At 38.2% G+C, this 23,168-nt stretch overlaps 2 protein-coding genes across 2 annotated transcripts in view; one reads left to right on the forward strand and one right to left on the reverse strand.

Annotated features, from left to right (window-relative positions):
* The window catches only part of LOC141361533 (protein NLRC3-like), a 33,961-nt gene extending 22,012 nt beyond the window's left edge, over positions 1–11,949 (reverse strand). The window contains exons 1-6 of the mRNA XM_073863017.1: positions 11,779–11,949; positions 8,022–8,077; positions 2,730–4,523; positions 2,171–2,344; positions 523–696; positions 253–426 (exon numbers count right to left, since the gene is read on the reverse strand). Coding sequence (XP_073719118.1) covers positions 253–426; positions 523–696; positions 2,171–2,344; positions 2,730–4,523; positions 8,022–8,077; positions 11,779–11,949 — 2,543 coding nt within the window. The remainder of the gene's footprint in view (positions 1–252; positions 427–522; positions 697–2,170; positions 2,345–2,729; positions 4,524–8,021; positions 8,078–11,778) is intronic.
* LOC141361501 (interferon-induced protein 44-like) overlaps positions 1–23,168 on the forward strand; it is a 141,998-nt gene that overhangs the window by 64,680 nt on the left and 54,150 nt on the right. The gene's annotated exons all lie outside the window — the stretch shown is intronic.

The following is a 23,168-nucleotide window of genomic DNA, read 5'->3' on the forward strand; positions in this document are numbered from 1 at the left end:
AGGCTAATACAGCGGCAAAAATACTCACAAGCTTAATGGGAAGCGGATGCGCGGCTTGCACGCTCCTCTTAAACAGAAACAAGTATATAGCGCATATAGCACTGTAGTTTGTGTTTCAATGGCTTAAAATCACTTAATTTAAAACTGCGGTGCGTGTACAAATGTTAAGCTTTTATGACCACGCGCACAGCAACGTATGATAGAGTGAAAAGGGTGTTTCGAGATTTAATCAGAGAGTTGATTTTACAGTACCTCAGTATCTCCAATTTACACTCAGGATTCTCCAGTAGATCAGAAAGAAGCTCCATTCCTGAATCTCCAAGATTATTCTCAGACAGATTCAGATCTCTCAGGTATGATGGGTTTGATCTCAGAGCTGAAGTCAGAGCAACACAACCTTCAGCTGTGATATTGCATCTCCACAATCTGTAGAGAACAACGACACACTTATTGCACAATTCATGATACAGAGATCAGATGATTTCTTTAAAGAATGTTCCAATAAAATTTCAGGGATTTTACCTCAGTATCTCCAGTTTACAGTCAGGATTCTTCAGTACATCAGAGATCAGCTTCACTCCTGAATCTCCAAGATTATTCCCAGACAGATACAGTTCTCTCAGGTGTGATGGGTTTGATGTCAGAGCTGAAGTCAGAGCAACACAACCTTCATCTGTAATATTACACCTCCACAACCTGTAGAGAACAATGACATACACATCACTCTCTCCAGTCCATCTATACAAGTCAAGTGATTTGACAAGTATGGTATCCCATACTCAAAATGTGACCTCTGCATTTAACCCATCCCAGCCATTAAGCGCAGTAATATTACAGAAGCTCGTCTCGTTAGGTATTCCTGACATGTGTTTATTTAAAGTAACAGCAGCGTAAACGCTGTTTATAAAATATTAGAAGATCATACTAACTAAACTTGTTTTTACCCGAACTTAAGAAAAGTTAAATGTTAAAGTTGATGCTAAATGAGAATGCAGTACTATTATAGTAATAATATTAACAGTAATAATATAATTGTTACATTTTATAATAAGGGTTCATGAATTTACAATGAATTTATTTTTACTTCTGTCTTGAATTTAGGCATTTTGTACACGTGTTCTGCACCTTTTTACTTTGTATATTTTTTATAAAGCTAAATTTTAATCTAATTTAAGTCAGTAAATTTTGGATTGCTTTTCATTGTATCGATGTTGCGCTTTTGCGTGCTGGCCCATGCAATTTAGCCGAACGTGCTAGGTGCTCTGCGTGTCATATTTAAGATCTAGGATTTTCATATTTAGGAGTTCATCAAACTAAACATCTACACCAGGTGTACATTTTAAAATGTATTTAAAACAGGGTGGTTATCTTGTCAAAAGTTGAGCTACTAAACAGGTAAGCTGTTTCTTTAAATTTCTTTGATGACACAAAAAATATCTGCACAGAACCTATATTTCACACAATTGTCTCTCGTGATTTGATATTATGGTCTGTGTTCACTTTCAAATGATAGAAAAGGGATTCCTGAAACAAATGAGATAAGAATCATCAGATGTTTCCGTACCTAAAGTGAATATAGAAATGATCAAAGTCAAAGTAAGCAAGCAGGTATTATTTGTAATAATAAAGCGCAGTGTCTATAATATATAGAATTAATGTTTAAGGAATTGTATATAAGGCTTAGTTTTTATCATTCAACAGTCACAAATTATGTAATTTGTAGTTTTTTGGTTATGACTACTTGGAAGTGCTAAACCTCAAAATTAAGTAAGATCGCTGAACTGTAGCTGGGGTTTTCCAGGCAGGATCACATCTTATTTTTTAGGTTTAGTTATTATTGTGTAATGTTTTGTACATCGCTGCTTTAAAATGTTATGAGAAATCATTTAACAAATGTTTATACTGCCTTTAATTTTAACTTAAAAAAGATAAAAATGCATCATCAGTTAAGTCTTCATTGATCACTTGAAAGGCAATTTTGGTCACTTTATCAGAAAGTTGTTTCTGTGTGCTGCTTATGAAATAAAAGTTACCCATTCTTATTTAAATATGTAAATCCTTATTCAGGACACCCCTACTAAACACATTTTTTTCAAATTAAATTACATTGTTTATATTAAAATGCTTGTGTTGTCAAAATGTGAAATCTGAGAGAAATCTTTAGTCTTACTTTAGTTTCTCCAGTTTACAGTGAGGATTCTTCAGTCCAGTGGAGAGCATCTTAACTCCTGAATCTCCTATATTATTCCACGACAGATTCAGTTCTCTTAGGTAAGATGGGTTTGATCTCAGAGCTGAAGTCAGAGCAACACAACCTTCATCTGTGACACCACAGTCACTCATCCTGTACAGTACATAGTATGTATTTTACTTTTATTGAGATCTGAGATCATCTGGAGAGCTTACATAATGTGAAAACAATATTTCAATAAATGTTGTAGTGCTGTAAAATGATTAAGCGAAAAATTAAGCAAAGGTAACCAAAACCAGGTCTGTCAGTTTTGTACAGTATCAGTTTTAAGTCATATATATTTATATAATTTAAATAATAATGCTTTAAAAGGAATGAATGGGTTTAGACAGAACAACCTGAATTTGCAAATGATTAGAATTATCACATAGGTTGACAAATAAACACTGAAATAAATAAATAAATAACAGTATCAGCTCAAGAAAATGGATTTAATAGATTAGACTAGGGTGTGATTACTGATTTGAGAGATACTTACTGTGCTGATGTGGATTCTTTAATAACAGGTAGAAGTTTCTGAAGAACTTCATCTGCTGTGTTTAGTGCTCCAACAAATTTATTCAGATAAAAAACATCAATCTTCTGCTCTGAGGTTAGCAACATAAACACTAAAGCTGACCACTGTGAGTAAGAGAGGGGAGAATCTCCTACTGTCCTAGATTTTAGATATTGTTGGATTTCCTCTACTAGTGAATGATCACCCAGTTCATTCAGACAGTGAAACAGATTGATGGATATCTCTGGTGAAGGATTCTCACTGATCTTCTGTTTGATGTATTTGATTGCTTCCATTTTCTTTTGAGAGCTGTTTTTTGATGGTATTAGTAGACCTTTTAAAAGTGCCTGATTTGACTCAACTGACAGGCCCATAAGGAAACGGAGGAAAAGATCCAGATGTTTATTTTCATACCGTAAAGCTTCATCCACAGCTCCCTGCAGGTCAGATACAACAAGCTTAAAATATACTAGGATGTCAAAGATCAGACTATACAACAGTGTGCGTTTGCTCAAAAATTGAAGGTGCACATGTAGAGCTGCTAGATGTTCCTGAATGCTCAGATGAACAAAGCTGTAAACTTTCCCCTGATACAAACCAAACTCCTCTCTGAAGATCTGAGTACACAATCCTGAGTACACTGATGCTTCTGCTACATCAATGCCACACTCTCTCAGGTCTTCATCATAGAAGATGACATTGCCTTTCACAAGATGCTCAAAAGCCAGTTTACCCAGTTTGAAGATCATCTCTTCATCCTTCACTTTCTTCTCATAGTCCTTCTGATGTTTGATGTTTGTCTGAATGATCAGGAAGTGTGTGTACATTTGTGTGAGAGTCTTGGGGATCTCTTGACTCTCTGCTTCACTCAATATTCTCTCTAGAACAGTGACTGAAATCCAGCAGAAGACTGGGATATGACACATGATGTAGAGACTCCTGGATGACTTCAGGTGTGAGATGATTTGATCAGACAGACTCTTATCACTGATTCTCTTCCTGAAGTATTCCTCTTTCTGTGGATCACTGAAGCCTCGTACCTCTGTGACTCGATCAACACACTCAGAGGGGATGAGATCAGCTGCTGCTGGTCTGGAGGTGATCCAGATGAGAGAAGAGGGAAACAGATTCCCCTTAATGAGGTTTGTCAGCATCACGTTCACTGAGGTTGATTCACTTACATCACACAACCTCACACTGCTGTGAAAATCCAGAGACAGACGACACTCATCCAAACCATCAAAGACAAACAACACTTTATATTCATCACTGAAGATTTCCATTTCTTTTGTCTCTGGGAAGAAAAGATGAAGAAGATCTAAAAGACTGAGTGTTTTGTCCTTCATCAAATTGATCTCTCTGAAAGGAAGTGGAAATATGAGGTGGACGTCCTGATTCTCTTTCTCTTCAGCCCAGTCCAGAATGAACTTCTGTACAGAGACTGTTTTTCCAATGCCAGCGACTCCCTTTGTCAGCACACTTCTGATGTGTTTGTGTTGTTCAGGTAAAGGTTTAAAGATGTCATTACATTTGATTGGTGTCTCCTCTGTTGTTGTTCTTCTGGATTGTGTCTCAATCTGTCTCACCTCATGTTCATTACTGATCTCTCCACTTTCACTCTCTGTGATGTAGAGCTCTGTGTAGATCTCATTCAGTAGTGTTGGGTTTCTCTGCTTTGATGTTCCCTCATATAAACACTGAAACTTCCCTCTCAGATTTGATTTAAATGTGTTGAGGACACCTGTAGGTTTCTGTTCAGTAAGTAAGGTTTCTGGTCTGTAAGATTAAAATAACACATATGGTTAAAGTGGTATAGCAGCTGCATCTAAAAAAAGAAATAAATGTTATGTTTAACCTGATATTTGAACATATTTTTTCTCTGAACTGCTCAGCCCCTGGAAAAATGCTGGGCATAAAAAGCAAAAACATATATGAACACATACTTTTTATGTATGCACACATCCATATAGAATTTATTCATTTTTAATAATTTTAATTTATACATTTAATTTACTACAGTAACCATGGTTTAATAATGCTTTTTGTCAAAACCACCCCTCTGCCCTTGGCTGGGGTGCCCCCCCCTCTCACCAACCGGCAACCCTCACTCAAAGAGTTCCGTTACCAATTCACAAAAGATTAACTGATTCCAGAAATCCATTTCCGTTTGCCCGCCCACACCACAGCATCTTTCACTCTGTGTGCTCTTTGGAGAGTAGTGATGGAATGGTATGAAAATTTTACATCACGGTTATAGTGACCAAAATCACCACAGTTATCAATATTATCGTGGCTTTGTGAACAATTTCCAGAAATGTAAAAAAAAGTACTGATGCGAACCAAATTTAAAATTGATTTTACATGTAAGTGCACATTTGTTGGCAAAACAAACAAAAAAAAACATTAACGTTATTTCATGCATTCTGACTTGTTAATACAGTTTAAGAGTTGGATTCCTTAAGGATCCTATCCTCACCTGCAGAATATTTTTATTATTGTGTTTTTTTAGTTTATTTTAAATCATTTATTTACATAATCATTTTATAATCATTAGTTATCCATATAATTGTTTATTTGATTATTCAACACTATTATTTTATCATTATCAATTTCATTATTATCATTTTTATTAGAGCCCGACCGATTTATCGTTTTGCCGATTTTATCGACCGATATGAGTATGTCGCAAATATATCTGTATCGGCGTATAAGCCGCCGATATGCAGCCAATATGAACGTTCCTTACAGAAAACATTAAATGCTTTTGAAAGATGTAGGTACTTGTTTGTCCAGCAGAGCGCGCCCTATTGGTTGCTAATGGCGACCCAGGTCACTCACTGGAGTGACACCAGCCAACCCACCTTCACTTCAGTCAGTCTCTCAGTCAGTTCAGGTGCCGGCAGTAACGCGGTTTCTTCACAACATTGATTTTACACCTGGTATTAAGACGCGCTTTGGTCGATTGGATTATTAGTGGACGAGAGAGACACATTCCTGTTTACATTTGGTGTTTTTAATTCGTCTCTTTTGTCCACTTGCAAGTTGTTTAAAACGCAAGCGGAAGAAATGGCGCGAGTCGGAGAAAGGACACGCTTAAACTGACGCGCAGTCTGTGGGAGTACAGCTGCTTGTGTTGTTACTGAACATGCTCATTTCAAAGCAATTGATTAAATAAGCTCGTGCAACTTTACACCCTCGCTAAATAAAAGAGGCGGAGAGCAGACGCTTTAGTTTTATAAAAGTTTAAAGTCCCGGCAGAACACTGTGGGTTCGTGTTATAAAAACATTGTGCAGTACATTAAACATAAGCGAACATCAGTATTTTGTAAGTAAGTCAAGCATTGTCGTCTTAACGGTAAGTTTCTAATTAATCTGTGAAGAAACTTACTGTAAAGCTAATAAACAATGACTTTATAAGTTTCCATTTTTTAAAATAAGCCCAATATAACATTATTCTCGTCAAAACGGACAATGATTTAAGTTATATGTATTTTGTTTTGTTTGTGTTTTAAAGTTATTTTTAAAAAGTCAAGTTTACTGTTTTGTGCACTTATATCAGAATAATTTTGGATAATAAAGTTTATTGTTAACTTGTAAAACACACCTGCTTATATTACATATCTTTGTCACGTTATTTTAAGTGTTTGATCACCACATTTGTGAGTGATCATTGCAAAAAAGTATTTATATATAGTATATTCTGTTAATGTATATAGTGTATTCTATGTAGAGTACTAATATACTGTAGTATATGTGTACTGTACTATAATATGCACATAAAGAATATCGGCCGATATATCGTTATCGGTCTTTTTTTACTCCCTAATATCTGTATCGGCATCGGCCCCAAAAAATGCAAATCGTCGGGCTCTAATTTTTATTATTACATTGTTGTTTATTCATTCATTCATTCTTTCATTGTATTTCTATATTATATACACTCACCGGCCACTTTATTAGGTACACCTTTCCAACTGCGCGTTAATGCACATTTCTAATCAGCCAATCACATGGCAGCAACTCAATGCATTTAGGCATGTAGACATGGTCAAGACGATCTGCTGCAGTTCAAACCAAGCGTCAGTATGTGGAAGAAAGGTGATTTAAGTGACTTTGAAAGTTGCATGGTTGTTGGTGCCAGACGGGCTGGTCTGAGTATTTCAGAAACTGCTGATCTACTGGGATTTTTACACACAACAATCTCAAGGGTTTACAGAGAATGGTCCGTAAAAGAGAAAATATCCAGTGAGTGGCAGTTCTGTGGGCGCAAACGCCTTGTTGATGCCAAAGGTCAGAGAAGAATGACCAGCCTGGCTCGAGCTGATAGAAAGGCAACAGTAACTCAAAAAAACATTTGTTACAACTGAGATATACAGAAGAGCATCTCTGAATGCACAACACGTCAAACCTTGAGGCGGATGGGCTACAGCAGCAGAAGACCACACCGGGTTTGCCTGGTCTGATTAGTCTTGATTTCTGCTGCGACATTCAGATGGTAGAGTCAGAATTTGGCATCAACAACATGAAAGCATGGATCCATCCTGCCTTGTATCAACGGTTCAGGCTGGTGGTGGTGGTGTAAGGGATATTTTTTTGGCACACTTTGGGCCCATTAGAACCAATTTAGCATTGTGTATTGTTTCTGACCATGTTCATTATGACCAGCGTTTACCCATCCTCTGATGGCTACTTCCAGCAGGATAACACGCCATGTCATAAAGAGCAAATCATCTCAGACTGGTTTCTTGAACATGACAATGAGTTCACTGTACTCAAATGGCCTCGACAGTCACCAGATCTCAACCCAATGGAACATGTTTGGGATGTGGTGGAACGGGAGCTTCGTGCCCTGGATGTGCAGCCGACAAATCTGCAGCATCTCTGAAGAATGTTTCCAGTACCTTGTTGAATCTGTGCCACGAAGGATTAAGGCAGTTCTGAAGGCAAAAGGGGGTCCAACCTGGTACTAGTAGGGTGTACCTAATAAAGTGGCCGGTGAGTGTATGTCTCTTATTAATAATTTCAAGGTGGTTCAGTCTCACATTTGTGAAATTTCATGAGCTGTTCTGTCTGTGTGTAAACAGAGATAGATAAAGAGAATGTTTATGGAAGCCCAAGGTCTAAGTGATGTTGCAGCTGAGCAATTTGGATATAACAGTGCATGCTGTATTCCTGGGGTAGACGAGGTTTGAACATCGAGACATATGCAACTGAAACTGAAGCTGTCCATCAATAAAACTCTGTTCTATTTCATCATCTAAACCTTCGTCTCACGTCCCGTTTATGCTCTCCTCTAGCAAAGATTGATCAACCTTTTTACTGACAGATGCCTGTTAAAGCAACACCAAAGAGGTTTTTTTTACCTTAAAATAACGCTTCCAAAACAGTTTCAGTCGTTCATCCACTCTAAACAGGGTGAACAGCACTTTCACATTCGCTTTGCAGCCCTCTATCGGCCAAAACCGCACTAAAGAAGTTTCCAACCGTCGGGTAGTGGTCCTGTAGTCCGAGTGAATACTACAAAAACTTGCTTTACGGCAGACCTACAATCCAATCAGAGCCAGCTATGCCTCAGTATTTATGACAGTGGGTAATGGACAATTACGCTTCTAACCTGTAGGGGGAGCAAAGAGCCAAAACTCTTTGGTGTTGCTTTAAACAAGTAAACTTATATTTTCTGACGTGATCTGGTGTTCGGGGCAGGATCATTTTTTATTTTGTCTGTGGTGTGGAGACTTGATCTAACAGTTTTGGCTTAGTCAGCAGGATAGAATAACATTTTTGTTGTCTCTATCCGAACAAGGAGTTGGGATTTTGTCTCGCACATCCAGATGGAAATGTTTCCAGACCGCTTCTGACTCTGAGCCGCAAGTGAAGACGGGGTTAACTCTGGGTGGTCCGGTGTTCTCTTCTGACTCATCCACTTAAGCAAAAGCAAAAGTGAGTGTGTTCTGTTCTGACATTTTGGAAAATTCAGTACGTACTGTGTTGGTAGCTTGTCTACTGGTCAGATTATATTACTTTGATAATGGAGCAGTCCGAAAATGGAGCAGTCAGAAATCAAGCTAGATGATATAGTTGAATAGCTAACAGAACAGCTGAAAGAGCACTTTAAGATCAAACAAGCAGAAAAAGAAAAATTCAGTTGCTAAATATAACATCAAATATAATATAACATCAAAAAATCTGAAAAATAATCTGGCAAGAGTTACTACTACAGCTAGTAAAATTATTGGCAGACCACAGAGTAAGCTGGGTGAGGTTTACACCTCAAGATGTGTTTTGAAAGCGGAAAGTATATCAAAAGACCCAACTCATCCTCTGTATGATCAGTTTGTTTTACTGCCCTCTGGGAGATGATTTTTAATGCCTAGAGCAAAGACAAATATTTACAAAAGATCCTTTGTACCCTCTGCAATCGGTTTTATTAATCAAAAAGGTATGTGATTTTATATAGTGTTATGTCTGTGTTTTGTATTATGTGTTTGTATGAGTGTCTGGTTTTGCTGGTCAAAGACAAATTTCAACCACGGTTGACAATAAAGTTGTATTGTATTGTATTGTATTGTATTGTATTGTAAAAGTACGTTTGGCGGTCTTTAGGTTCCCAAGACCAAAGTAAAGACATGTTAAAGACGTATCTAAGGACATAAAAAAGAACAGTATAAAATTCAAAGAATGAAAACCTGAGAATCGAAGCGTATCCCTTGGATTTTTGTCACTTTGTCTAAATGAAGAAATTGAAAAGTGAAAATGTAAAATCAAGACAAACATAACAGAGATAAAAGAAGTTATGGAGGGAATGCTGAAGGGGTTATAAGATAGATAGTCGAAAGTTAAAAGCTCAGTTTGAAAATAAACAAAAATCTAAAATGGCTTATGTTTAAGTTACAACTCTTTGTTGATCAAAAGCAAATTACGTCAGTTTTACCAGATTTTAAATCTATGCGACACTGATAGTGACATTGATACAAACAGATTCAGATTTTGACACAGACAATGATGTTTGTAAAAGGGTAAATCATGTCCTTTGTGAGTTCAGATGAGTATTTTGGTTTTGCTGCTACTATGCTGTGCTTGGCAATGAAGATCTGCTTTTGCAAATGCCAGTTAGTTTACCATGATATATGTCATTTAATTGTACAATGTTTAAGGAAGTTGCTTTTCGAAATTTGTCGCGTATAAACATAACAGTTAGTGGACAGGATTATAAGTTTGTGGTAGTTTGTGGTTAAATTCTTCCAAATTAGTGTTAAGAATACAGCAACTACAACTGTCTGATAAAAGAACTATTTCATTAAGCTCCACAGGAGCATATACAACCACTGAATATTTTTCTTAAACTTTGATGGGTAAAATAAAGGGTAAAGTGTTTCAACTCTCATTCTTTTAATTAAATAAAATATGCTCAGTAAATTTATGTTCAGATACGAATGGTGTGTGTGAAAGACAGGGCGCATTCTTGTTCTGTTTTTCATTGAATTGAGTGCTCAAAGTAAGTGTATGATGGTCAAAGTAAGTGTATGATGGTGAAAGGAAGTAGGGAATGTCAGATCCAAGATCAGTTTTAACTGTTTGGAAGCTCTCAAAGAGATATATTTTTCTTTAGGTTAGCTAATTTGTACAACCTAATAAATGAATAAATTAAAACCTCATTTTCGTCAACACTTCAAAGCATAGTAAATGTTATTAAAATTCTTAAGAAATATGTTGAAACTTTGAATTAGTAGTCGGTTAAGTCTTAATTTGGCACATATGGTCGGGTTGCTATTTTGGCTTTTTCCCATGATTTTGAGAATAGAATGTCATACAGAACCGTTTGCCACTGTACGTTAGTATTAACGACGGCAGTGGGGCTTCTGGCCTTAGTCAAACGAGTTTCTGTTTCTGTTTTAAAGATCAAATGGGGGGCCCCATACATAGACTCACCCTGGGCCCACAAATTTGCTAAAATCCTCACCTATAGGTAATACACTTAAGCAGCAATAGTTAGCCTGTCTGGAACCAAGCTGACTTAAACCACATCACTTTGTGACACTTGCAATACATGTGAACAGCCCCTACACTAATAGGATTATGTTTCTCTCTCCCTGTCTCAGATCGAGGACAATGAGACAAACAGACCCAGTTTCGGTAAATAAGACGACAATGAGACAAACAGACCCAGTTCCGGTAAATGTGAAAGTCGGCACACCTCTGATCTACTGGCTGTCCTTCAACGTGATGCCCAGCTGATGTCTGGCCAACGACCACCGGCAGAACCTACTTAATCTCCGCTTAATCTCCTTATCCGTTTCAATGTATATATATCTCCCAAGGGTTTTTCCCTCCTAGGACCTTTTTTACTTCCCCGGCTAAAAAGGCTTTTTCCTAGGGGGGTTTTCAACCCGGGGAGGCAGCCTTCTTGGGCTTAACTTAGCACCCTCTTCTATACGTTACATTAGTAATATGCTCGCTTATAATGTTAATTTATAGCCGCAGCAAATTAAGCTGATTGTGCTATGGTGTATTATGTTGTGCTATCTGTCGAATTTTCAGTGCTTTTCACTGCTTCTATTAATGTAAAGCTGCTTTGAAACATTTACCAATTGTGAAAAGCGCTATATAAATAAAATTGAATTGAATAGGTAAACCTAGATGCAAATTAGCTTATACTCCCCAAATCTTAGACAGGCAAAATGCTGTGGGATGGAGTCATGAGAAGAACTTCGTCTTTTAGTGACGAGGGGGCCACCTCATGATGAAGATATGGGGTGGGGGGCAAATGTTTAACTTCCACCAGACTGCGGCAGCTTAGACGCCTGATGGTTTCTATAGTTTTTATGGGAGTCAAAACTAGTTATTTCCTAGCAATAGTCAAAACAATATATTTCCTAACAAATCTGTTTAACCAAAGTTGTTTTTTGGCAATGGAGCTCTCGTTTTCCTCTCTTTTGTTTTTATGTTTTCGCAGAGATATATGACGCCGGCCCTCAAGAAATTTGCTGAAAAATTAAGCCTTATCATGCTGACGAGTCTCCTTGGCGCCAACCTCCAGCCAACAGAATAAATGGAACATCGCTGTTTCTCCAGGCTCGAGATTCTGCCGGAAGGACAAACTGGCGAAACTCTGTGGATTCCGGTTGGGTGTCTTAATTCCATGAACAGAGACATTCTGAGTTTTAAGAATCACAACTGACACGGTTGCAGGTATTGTCTTCATGATATGACACAGAGTCAGAGATTTATTAGATGTGATGTGTGTTTCACATCTGGTCAGAATGATTCATGGATTCACTCTAACTGTATGTACTAAGTACCGTATTTTCCGGACTATAAGTCGCACTTTTTTTCATAGTTTGGCTGGTCCTGCGACTTATAGTCAGGTGCGACTTATATGCCAAAATTAACACGAACCAACATATAAAACATTACTGTCTACAGCCACCAGAGGGCGTTTTATGCTGCTCTTCTAGCCCACCCCTGAAAAAATTAACTGAAAACTATTGAAACTGTAAACTTAAAGACAACTGAGAAAGACTTTACAAAATGACACCAAAAAGAAAATCTTATTCTGCAGATTACAAACTGCAATTATTAAAATATGCAGCCGAAAAAATAATTTTCTAAATAAATGCGACTTATAGTCCAGTGCGACTTATATATGTTTTTTTTCCTCTTCATGATGCATTTTTTGACTAGAGCGACTTATAGTCCGAAAAATACGGTATTTGTGTTGGCTATTAATCAACATATTTTGGTTTTATTTTGGAAGTAAAGCCACTTGGCTGTTATACAAGATTTATCCAGATTAAAACCAGGCCAATGGGTCATTTTTAATTATGACATTGAAGGGTATGAGCCAAATTAACACAAAAACAATGTTATTTGCTGTGTTGATTTCTATTTTGATTCACAATTCAGATCCATTATTCTATCCATGGTTAGAACATCACAGTAATCTTAATTCAGCATTAACTCTAGCTCATACATACGCTAAGATGCCCAATATTTCCAATTGTTGGGTATGTCAATCTTTTCTATGTATGTACGTCCATTACCGCTGTCTGATTTAATCTCCATCATTGAACAATGTAACATTTGTAAAATTCTAATTGATTTGATAATCGACACCTCTATTCCATCTTTGAACACTCTTAAGTGGTGCATCACAGTTGATGGTTTTGGTATCAAAGTTGCAACCTTACCAGAAAATTTGTTTATCTTACTATGCTCTATTGCTGAGAAGACATGCTGAAAATGGCTGAAATTGTTAAAGTTGGAAATGGCCATAGCATAGGCATTTAGAGGTGGTAAAGAGTATATTTCCATGATTTTTGGGGAATTCTAATTGTACCAAATCACAAGGTAGGGTTGGTGTCAACTGTATGATTAATGAACCACTGATAATGTCAAATCCTTACAGATGTGTTTTTAAGGTTGCCGATTATTCATGGAAAAGCAGTCTGCTATTCACAAGCAGTGTTTGCCACTACAAAAAGTTATCTTATCCAAGTAATTCCTGGTATTTGCCTACATAACAGTACTGAATCAAACCATCGATTTGCTTTTAATGTAAATTTGAAGGGAATTTTACAAACTAGAAATGCGTTTCCAGTTTTCCAGATGTGACAAAGCTCAACAAACAAATGAAACACTAATTGCTCCTAATGGTTCACACTTCATTTGTGGTAACAAAGCTTATCCATTTCTTTTCTAAGGGCTGAGAGGTAAACTGTTATTTGTACCTTTTAAAAACGATGCAAGTAGTGTCAGAGGATTATCTAAAACTGCAATTTCTGATACTGAGAAATGGTTAGGAAGACTTATTCCATTCTGAGAAGTAACTGATTTACAAAACGAAGTACAAGCATTATACAAAGCATTTAAGGCTACAGTGAACGCCACTTTCATTTCTATTGCTAATATTTCAGACGAAGTAAGTGCAATTAGAAAGGTTGTTTTGCAGAATCGAATGGCGCTTGACATGCTGTTGGCTTCTCAGGGGGGCACATGTAAGGTAATTGCGGCCGAATATTGCCTATACATTCCGAAAGATTCTGGGAAAGGGGTTCATAATCTGGCTAAAGTTTTGCACGAATAACGAAACTAAATGAAGATCATGGTCTTTTCTCGTCTGATTGGGACATGTGGTTTACATCAAAATTAGGACCTTTTCGGAATCATTTAAAACCACCTTTAGTACCCGCAGTTTCAGAAATGTTTGTCATCTTGCTCTTGTACACTGTCATAAAAGTGTTGATTTGTCTTATTAGACACTTGACTGTCACATGCCCATCAAGGCCATTATCCAGTATAAGACACTCCCTCAACCGACGCTGGTATGCAGAATGACGGAAATGACCTGTTCTTTTAAAATATTTAGAATAGAAAAGTAAGGACTGGCCATTCAAGCTTTTTAAAGATGTGTTTTGATAAAGATTATGAAAGTTTGCTTGCAAAAATCATTTAATTTTGTCATATATGATTAAGAGGGGGGAGTGAAGGATCCTACCTTAGATCCTCACGTGCAGAATATTTAGGGGTCAAGCACCGAAGGTGCTGTGACACCTATTGGAATTGTTAGTATTATTAGGGGTCAAGCACCGAAGGTGCTGTGACACCTATTGGAATTGTTAGTATTATTATTAGGGGTCAAGCACCGAAGGTGCTGTGACACCTATTGGAATTGTTAGTATTATTAGGGGTCAAGCACCGAAGGTGCTGTGACACCTATTGGAATTGTTAGTATTATTAGGGGTCAAGCACCGAAGGTGCTGTGACACCTGTTGGAATTGTTAGTATTATTAGGGGCCAAGCACCTATGGTGCTGTGGCACCTATTGTTATTGTACTTTCTTCTTCTTCTTCCCCAATGGGAGTCTATGGCAGCCCTATGAACCGTATGTAGGAAAATTTGGCACAGTTGTAGTAGTGGTCATAAATAGTCATTTGGCCAAAAATGGGGTCTCTAGCAGTAACTCTATAGCGCCACCATCATCTAAAAAATTCAATGTTCAAATGGTTATAACTCGTGATCCATTAGATCTATGAGAATTCTACTTAGTACACGTGATTGCTCACCTCCCGCTTATTGAATTTTATACTTTACAGTAAGACTCCACCCATTACAGTAGCGGCCATTTTGAAATGTACAGTATTTCGTTTTTTCGCTACTCCTCCTTCAAATTTGGTTCAATTCTTATGAGATTTGGCACATGTGATCTTTGGAGTGAGCCGCATAGAAATGACTGAACAGAATTTTGATATTTTTCTTTATTCAAAAGTAATTAATGCGTGAACTTAACGAGATTGACGCAAAATTGGTTCTGAAGCTGTATCTCGGTCATTCTTTGATTAATCGAGATGAAATTTGGTACGCTTCATGTCGACCATGAAATTGGGGTCCATGCCAAATTTGGTGACAGCGCCACCTATGGGTCATGAGATAGGAAAAAAGGCTATTTTTGCGCATAACTTCTGAATCGTTTGAAAATTATGATCTTGGTGTCTACGGATTCCTTGGCTCATGCCGCATCTGCAGATATGTATTATGCTGGGATTGACCGAACCGCCTGTCCGCCATTTTGAAATCTGTGATAAATTGCTATAACTTTTGAAGTATCGGATATATCGGTGCAAAAAAAGGTAGGGAGCTTCGACATGTTGTCCTTAGGGTACCTGGGAAGTCAGAGTATGGCGCCACCTAGGGGTTATAAACCGTAACAGTTCTTATAGAACTGCTTATAACTTCTGAATACTTTGGCTGATATTCATTTTCTTTGTGAAATTGTATTCACTGGTTTATGCCGATCGCAACGATACCACATTTGTCATTTCCCATCATTCTGTTCATATGTTATTGTAAGGAATATGGTAAACGATTTTTTCGCTACTCCTTTTACAAATTTTGTTTATTTTATGCCAGGCTCTGCTCGTATAATGTTTGGAGCAATCCGCACAGAAATGACTGAACAGATTTTTTTGGCACCTAGGAATTTTTTTGAGAAAAATCTCTTTAAAGTTGACCGTGACTGTGACGTTGTCTATTTGTCATAGTTAATTACTGTATGCTACATTTTATAGCATCACTGTACATAATGTTCTTCTTGTTTTCAATCTCACTTGAGCTTTTTGATTCTCATATACATTGTATTTCTGTTATTTCTGCTCTGCTGTGTCATTTTTTCATCTTTGGTGATTAGCATATGTCAATCCTTGCATCTCTAAAACCACTTTTCTGCTGCCCCTTGAACTGTGTCAACTGAGTGGCACAACTGGTAAGTCACACGCAACGAGATTCTGAATTCTTGGGATCGAATCACGGCTAAGGCAAGTGTTAATTTCATCTAGGGATCGAATCCCGCCATAGGCAAGAGTTAATTTCTTCTATTAACGTTTTTTCATTCTCACCTAGTCTTCTCAACCTGTCTGGTTTTCCACACGTGCGAATCGTTTGTCAGAACATTATGATCTTGGTGTCTACGGATTCCTTGGCTTATACCGCATCTGTCGATATGTATTATGCCGGGATTGACCGAACCGCCTGTCCGCCATTTTGAAATCTGTGATAAATTGCTATAACTTTTGAAGTATCGGATATATCGGCGCAAAAATTGGTAGGGAGCTTCGGCATGACGTCCTGAGGAAATCAGAGAACAGCGCCACCTAGGGGTATAAACTATAACAGTTCTTATAGAACTGCTTATAACTTCTGAATTCTTTGTATGGCATGTAAGATCTTTTCTGCTGCTCCTTGAGCTGTGTCTACTGAGTGGCGCATCTGTTAAGTCGCATGCAAAGAGATCATGAGTTCATGGGTTTGAATCCAACCTGAGCCAGGTGTTAATTTCTTCTATTAAAGTTTTGTTCTTTCCCACCTATTCTTCTTGACCTGTCTGTAGTTCACATATGTTCTATTTTTGCCATGTTTTCTGTTGCTGCTCTGCACTGCGGTGGTTCTGCTCTGTCATTGCTACGCTTTGGGTTCTTTGCTGAGCCTGGTGTTTTTGATGCACCTTGGGTGCTCAATGCGCCCTGGGTGATCGATACGTTGTATGTTTCTTGCTGTGCTTTTGGTGCTCATTGCGCTGATGGTGCTTGGCCCCGTATCGCTGCTTGCAGCTACATTTATTAGGGGTCAAGCACCGAAGGTGCTGAGACACCTATTGTTTCTGTTAGTATTATTATTAGGGGTCAAGCACCGAAGGTGCTGAGACACCTATTGCAATTGTTAGTATTATTATTATTATTATTCTTACTCTTGTCCAATGGGAGTCTATGGCAGCCCTATGAACCATAAGTAGTAGAATGATGAAATTTGGCACAATTGTAGTGGTGGTCCTAAATAGTCATGTGACCAATAATGGGGTCTCTAGCAGTAACTCTATAGCGCCACCAGCAGATCAAAAATTCAATGTTCGAACTGTTATAACTAATGATACATTTGAACTATGAAAATTCTACTTAGTACACGTGATTGCCCTTCTCACATTAATTGATTTTAATACCTTACAGTAAGACTCCTCCCATTACAGTAGTGGCCATTTTGAAATGTACAGTTGTTTGTTTTTTCGCTACTCCTCATTCAAATTTGGTTCAATTGTTATGAAGTTTGTCACAGATGATCTTTGTAGTGAGCTGCATAGAAATGACCGAACAGAATTTTGATATTTATCTTTATGCAAAAGTAATAAATGCGTGAACTTACCGAGGTTGATGCAATAATGGTTCTGAAGCTGTACCTCGGTCATTCTTTGATCAATTGAAATGAAATTTGGTACACTTCATGTTGACCATGAACTGGGGGTCCATATCAAATTTGGTGACAGCGCCACCTATGGGTCATGAGATATGAAAATAGGCTATTTTTGCCCATAACGTCTGAACTGTTTGTCAGAAAATTATGATCTTGATGTCTATGGATTGCTTGGCTCATGCCGCATCTGTCGATGTGTATTATGCCGGGTTTGACCAAACCGCCTGTCCGCCATTTTGAAATTTCACATGAATTGTTATATTTTTTGAACTATTGCACATATCGGTGCAAAAAGTGGTAAGGAGCTTTGACATGATGTCCTGAAGGTACCTGGGAAGTCAGAGTACAGCGCCACCTAGGGGTAATAAACTATAACAGTTCTTATGGAACTGCTTATAACTTCGGAATACTTTGTCTGACATGAATTTCTTTCTGAAATTGTATTCACTGGTTTATGCCGGTTGCAACGATACCTCATTTGTCATTTTCCAAAATTCTGTTCATGTATTATTGTAAAGCATTTGGTAGATGATTTTTCCGCTACTCCTTTTACAAATTTTGTTTATTTTTTGCTAGGTTCTGCTCGTATAATGTTTGGAGCAATCCGCACAGAAATGAATGAACAGATTTTTGATATTCTGTTCTCTTTCTTAGAAATACCACTCCAAAGTTGACCGTGCCTGTGACGTTGTCTATTTGCCATAGTAAATTAATATGACTGTATATTACATTGTATAGCATTACTATACATAATGATCTGCTTGTCTTCAATTTCACTTGAACATATGAACATTGTATTTATGTTATTTCTACTTCTGCTGTGTCAATTCTGCATCTTTGGTGACTGACATATGTCAATCCTTGCAGATATCTAATCTTTTTCTGCTGCCTCATGAACTGTGTCAACTGAGTGGCGCATCTAGTTAAACCACATGCATTGAGATTCTGAGTTCCTGGGTTCGAATCCCACCTGAGTCATGACGTTTTGTTCTTCCTCATCAATTCTTCTCAACCTGTCTGTAGTTCACATGTGTTCTATTTTTCCATGTTTGCTGTTGTTGCTCTGCATTGTGGTGCTTCTGCTGTGTCTTTCCTGCATCTTTGGTGATTAACATATGTTAATCCTTTCAGCTCTCTAATCTCTTGTCTGCTGCCTCATGAACTCTGTCAACTGAGTGGCGCATCTAGTTAAACCACATGCATTGAGATTCTGAGTTCCTGGGTTCGAATCCCACCTGAGTCATGACGTTTTGTTCTTCCTCATCAATTCTTCTCAACCTGTCTGTAGTTCACATGTGTTCTATTTTTCCATGTTTGCTGTTGTTGCTCTGCATTGTGGTGCTTCTGCTGTGTCTTTCCTGCATCTTTAGTGATTGACATATGTTAATCCTTTCAGCTCTCTAATCTCTTGTCTGCTGCCTTGTGAACTGTGTCAACTGAATGGTGCATCTAGTTAAACCACATGCATTGAGAGTCTGAGTTCCTGGGTTCGAATCCCACCTGAGTCATGACGTTTTGTTCTTCCTCATCAATTCTTCTCAACCTGTCTGTAGTTCACATGTGTTCTATTTTTCCATGTTTGCTGTTGTTGCTCTGCATTGTGCTGGTTCTTGCTGTGCTTTGTGTGCTTGCTGTGCTTTGTGTGCTTGCTGTGTTTTGTGTGCTTGCTGTGCTTTGTGTGCTTGCTGTGCTTTGTGAGGTTGCTGTGGTTTGTGTGCCTGCTGTGATTTGTGTAATTGCTGTGCTTTGTGTTCTTGCTGTGCTTTGTGTGCTTGCTGTGCTTTGTGTGCTTGCTGTGCTTTGTGTGCTTGTTGTGCTTTGTGAGCTTGCTGTGATTTGTGTGCTTGCTCTGCTTTGTGTGCTGGTTGTGCTTTGTGAGCTTGTGGTGCTTTGTGAGCTTGCTGTGCTTTGTGTGCCTGCTGTGATTTGTGTGCTTGCTGTGCTTTGTGTGCTTGCTGTGCTTTGTGAGCTTGCTGTGATTTGTGAGCTTGCTGTGTTTTGTGTGCTTGCTGTGTTTTGTGTGCTTGCTGTGCTTGCTTTGGGTGCTCATTATTGCGCTGAAGGTGCTTGGCCCCGAGTTGCTGCTTGCAGCTATATTTATTATTATTTTTCCCCAATGGGAGTCTATGGCAGCCCTATGAACCGTACATAGGAAAATGATGAAATTTGGCACAGTTGTAGAGATGGTCATAAATAGTCATGTGACCAAAAATGGGGTCTTTAGCAGTAACTCTATAGCGCCACCAGTAGTCCAAAAATTCAATGTTCAAACTGTTATAATTGGTGAACCATTTGATCTATGAAAATTCTACTTAGTACACGTGATTGCTCTCATCGTGCTTATTGAATTTGATACTTTACAGTAAGACTCCACCCATTACAGTAGCGGCCATTTTGAAATGTACAGTATTTCGTTTTTTCGCTACTCCTCCTTCAAATGTGGTTCAATTCTTATGAGATTTGGCACAGATGATCTTTGGAGTGAGCCGCATAGAAATGACCGAACAGAATTTTGATTTTTATCTTTGTTCAAAAGTAATAAATGCGCAAACTTAACGAGGTTGACGCAAAAATGGTTCTGAAGCTGTAGCTCAGTCATTCTTTGATCAATTGCAATGAAATTTGGTACACTTCATGTGGACCATGAACTTGGGGTCCATGCCAAATTTGGTGACAGCGCCACCTATGGGTCATGAGATAATAAAATAGGCTATTTTTGCCCATAACTTCTGAACTGTTTGTCAGAAAATTATGATCTTGATGTCTATGGATTGCTCACTTCATGCCGCATCTGTCGATGTGAATTATGCCGTGTTTGACCAAACCGCCTGTCTGCCATTTTGAAATTTCAAATAAATTGTTATATTTTTTGAACTATTGGACATATCCGCGCAAAAAATGGTAAGGACCTTCGACATGATATCCTGAAGGTACCTGGGAAGTCAGAGTACAGCGCCACCTAGGGGTTATAAACTATAACAGTTCTTATTAAACTGCTTATAACTTCTGAATACATTGTCTGATATACATTTTCTTTGTGAAATTGTATTCACTGTTTTATGCCGATCGCAACGATACCTTGTTTGTCATTTTCCAACATTATGTTCAGGTGTTATTGTAAGGCATATGGTAAATGATTTTTTCGCTACTCCTTTTACAAATTTTGTGTATTTTATGTCAGGTTCTGCTCGTATAATGTTTGGAGCAATCCGCACAGATGTGACCGAACAGATTTTTGATATTCTCTTCTCTTTCTTAGAAATACCACTCTAAAGTTTACCGTGCCTGTGACGTTGTCTATTTGTCATAGTAATAAATAAATGTGACTGTATATTACACTGTATAGCATCACTATACATAATGATCTGCTTGTCTTCAATTTCACTTGAGCTCATGTACATTGTATTTCTGTTATTTCTACTTCTGCTGTGTCAATTCTGCATCTTTGGTGATTGACATGTTAATCCTTTCAGCTCTCTAATCTCTTGTCTGCTGCCTCATAAACTGTGTCAACTGAGTGGCGCATCTAGTTAAACCACATGCATTGAGATTCTGAGTTCCTGGATTCGAATACCACCTGAGTCATGACGTTTTGTTCTTCCTCATCAATTCTTCTCAACCTGTCTGTAGTTCACGTGTTCTATTTTTCCATGTTTGCTGTTGTTGCTCTGCATTGTGGTGCTTCTGCTGTGTCTTTCCTGCATCTTTGGTGATTGACATATGTTAATCCTTTCAGCTCTCTAATCTCTTGTCTGCTGCCTCATGAACTGTGTCAACTGAGTGGCGCATCTAGTTAAACCACATGCATTGAGATTCTGAGTTCCTGGGTTTGAATCCCACCTGAATCATGACGTTTTGTTCTTCCTCATCAATTCTTATCAACCTGTCTGTAGTTCACATGTGTTCTATTTTTCCATGTTTGCTGTTGTTGCTCTGCATTGTGGTGCTTCTGCTGTGTCTTTCCTGCATCTTTGGTGATTAACATATGTTAATCCTTTCAGCTCTCTAATCTCTTGTCTGCTGCCTCATGAACTGTGTCAACTGAGTGGCGCATCTAGTTAAACCACATGCATTGAGATTTTGAGTTCCTGGGTTCGAATCCCACCTGAATCATGATGTTTTGTTCTTCCTCATCAATTCTTCTCAACCTGTCTGTAGTTCACATGTGTTCTATTTTTCCATGTTTGCTGTTGTTGCTCTGCATTGTGCTGGTTCTTGCTGTGCTTTGTGTGCTTGCTGTGCTTTGTGTGCTTGCTGTGCTTTGTGAGCTTGCTGTGCTGTGTGAGCTTGCTGTGCTTTGTGTGCTTTGTGAGCTTGCTATGCTTTGTGTGCTTGCTGTGCTTTGTGTGCTTGCTGTGCTTTGTGAGCTTGCTGTGCTTTGTGTGCCTGCTGTGATTTGTGTGCTTGCTGTGCTTTGTGTGCTTGCTGTGCTTTGTGTGCTTGCTGTGCATTGTGAGCTTGCTGTGCTTTGTGTGCTTGCTGTGCTTTGTGTGCATTGCGCCGAAGGTGCTTGACCCCGTGTTGCTGCTTGCAGCTATATTTATTATTATTATTTTTCCCCAATGGGAGTCTATGGCAGCCCTATGAACCGTACATAGGAAAATGATGAAATTTGGCACAGTTGTAGAGATGGTCATAAATAGTCATGTGACCAAAAATGGGGTCTTTAGCAGTAACTCTATAGCGCCACCAGTAGTCCAAAAATTCAATGTTCAAACTGTTATAATTGGTGAACTATTTGATCTATGAAAATTCTACTTAGTACACGTGATTGCTCTCATCCCGCTTATTGAATTTGATACTTTACAGTAAGACTCCACCCATTACAGTAGCGGCCATTTTGAAATGTACAGTATTTCGTTTTTTCGCTACTCCTCCTTCAAATGTGGTTCAATTCTTATGAGATTTGGCACAGATGATCTTTGGAGTGAGCCGCATAGAAATGACCGAACAGAATTTTGATTTTTATCTTTGTTCAAAAGTAATAAATGCGCAAACTTAACAAGGTTGACGCAAAAATGGTTCTGAAGCTGTAGCTCAGTCATTCTTTGATCAATTGCAATGAAATTTGGTACACTTCATGTGGACCATGAACTTGGGGTCCATGCCAAATTTGGTGACAGCGCCACCTATGGGTCATGAGATAATAAAATAGGCTATTTTTGCCCATAACTTCTGAACTGTTTGTCAGAAAATTATGATCTTGATGTCTATGGATTGCTCACTTCATGCCGCATCTGTCGATGTGAATTATGCCGTGTTTGACCAAACCGCCTGTCCGCCATTTTGAAATTTCAAATAAATTGTTATATTTTTTTAACTATTGGACATATCCGCACAAAAAATGGTAAGGACCTTCGACATGATATCCTGAAGGTACCTGGGAAGTCAGAGTACAGCGCCACCTAGGGGTTATAAACTATAACAGTTCTTATTGAACTGCTTATAACTTCTGAATACATTGTCTGATATACATTTTCTTTGTGAAATTGTATTCACTGTTTTATGCTGATCGCAACGATACCTTGTTTGTCATTTTCCAACATTATGTTCAGGTGTTATTGTAAGGCATATGGTAAATGATTTTTTCGCTACTCCTTTTACAAATTTTGTGTATTTTATGTCAGGTTCTGCTCGTATAATGTTTGGAGCAATCCGCACAGATGTGACCGAACAGATTTTTGA

The sequence above is a fragment of the Misgurnus anguillicaudatus genome, chromosome 24, assembly GCF_027580225.2.
Source record: "Misgurnus anguillicaudatus chromosome 24, ASM2758022v2, whole genome shotgun sequence".
In the NCBI taxonomy this organism is placed as follows: domain Eukaryota; kingdom Metazoa; phylum Chordata; class Actinopteri; order Cypriniformes; family Cobitidae; genus Misgurnus; species Misgurnus anguillicaudatus.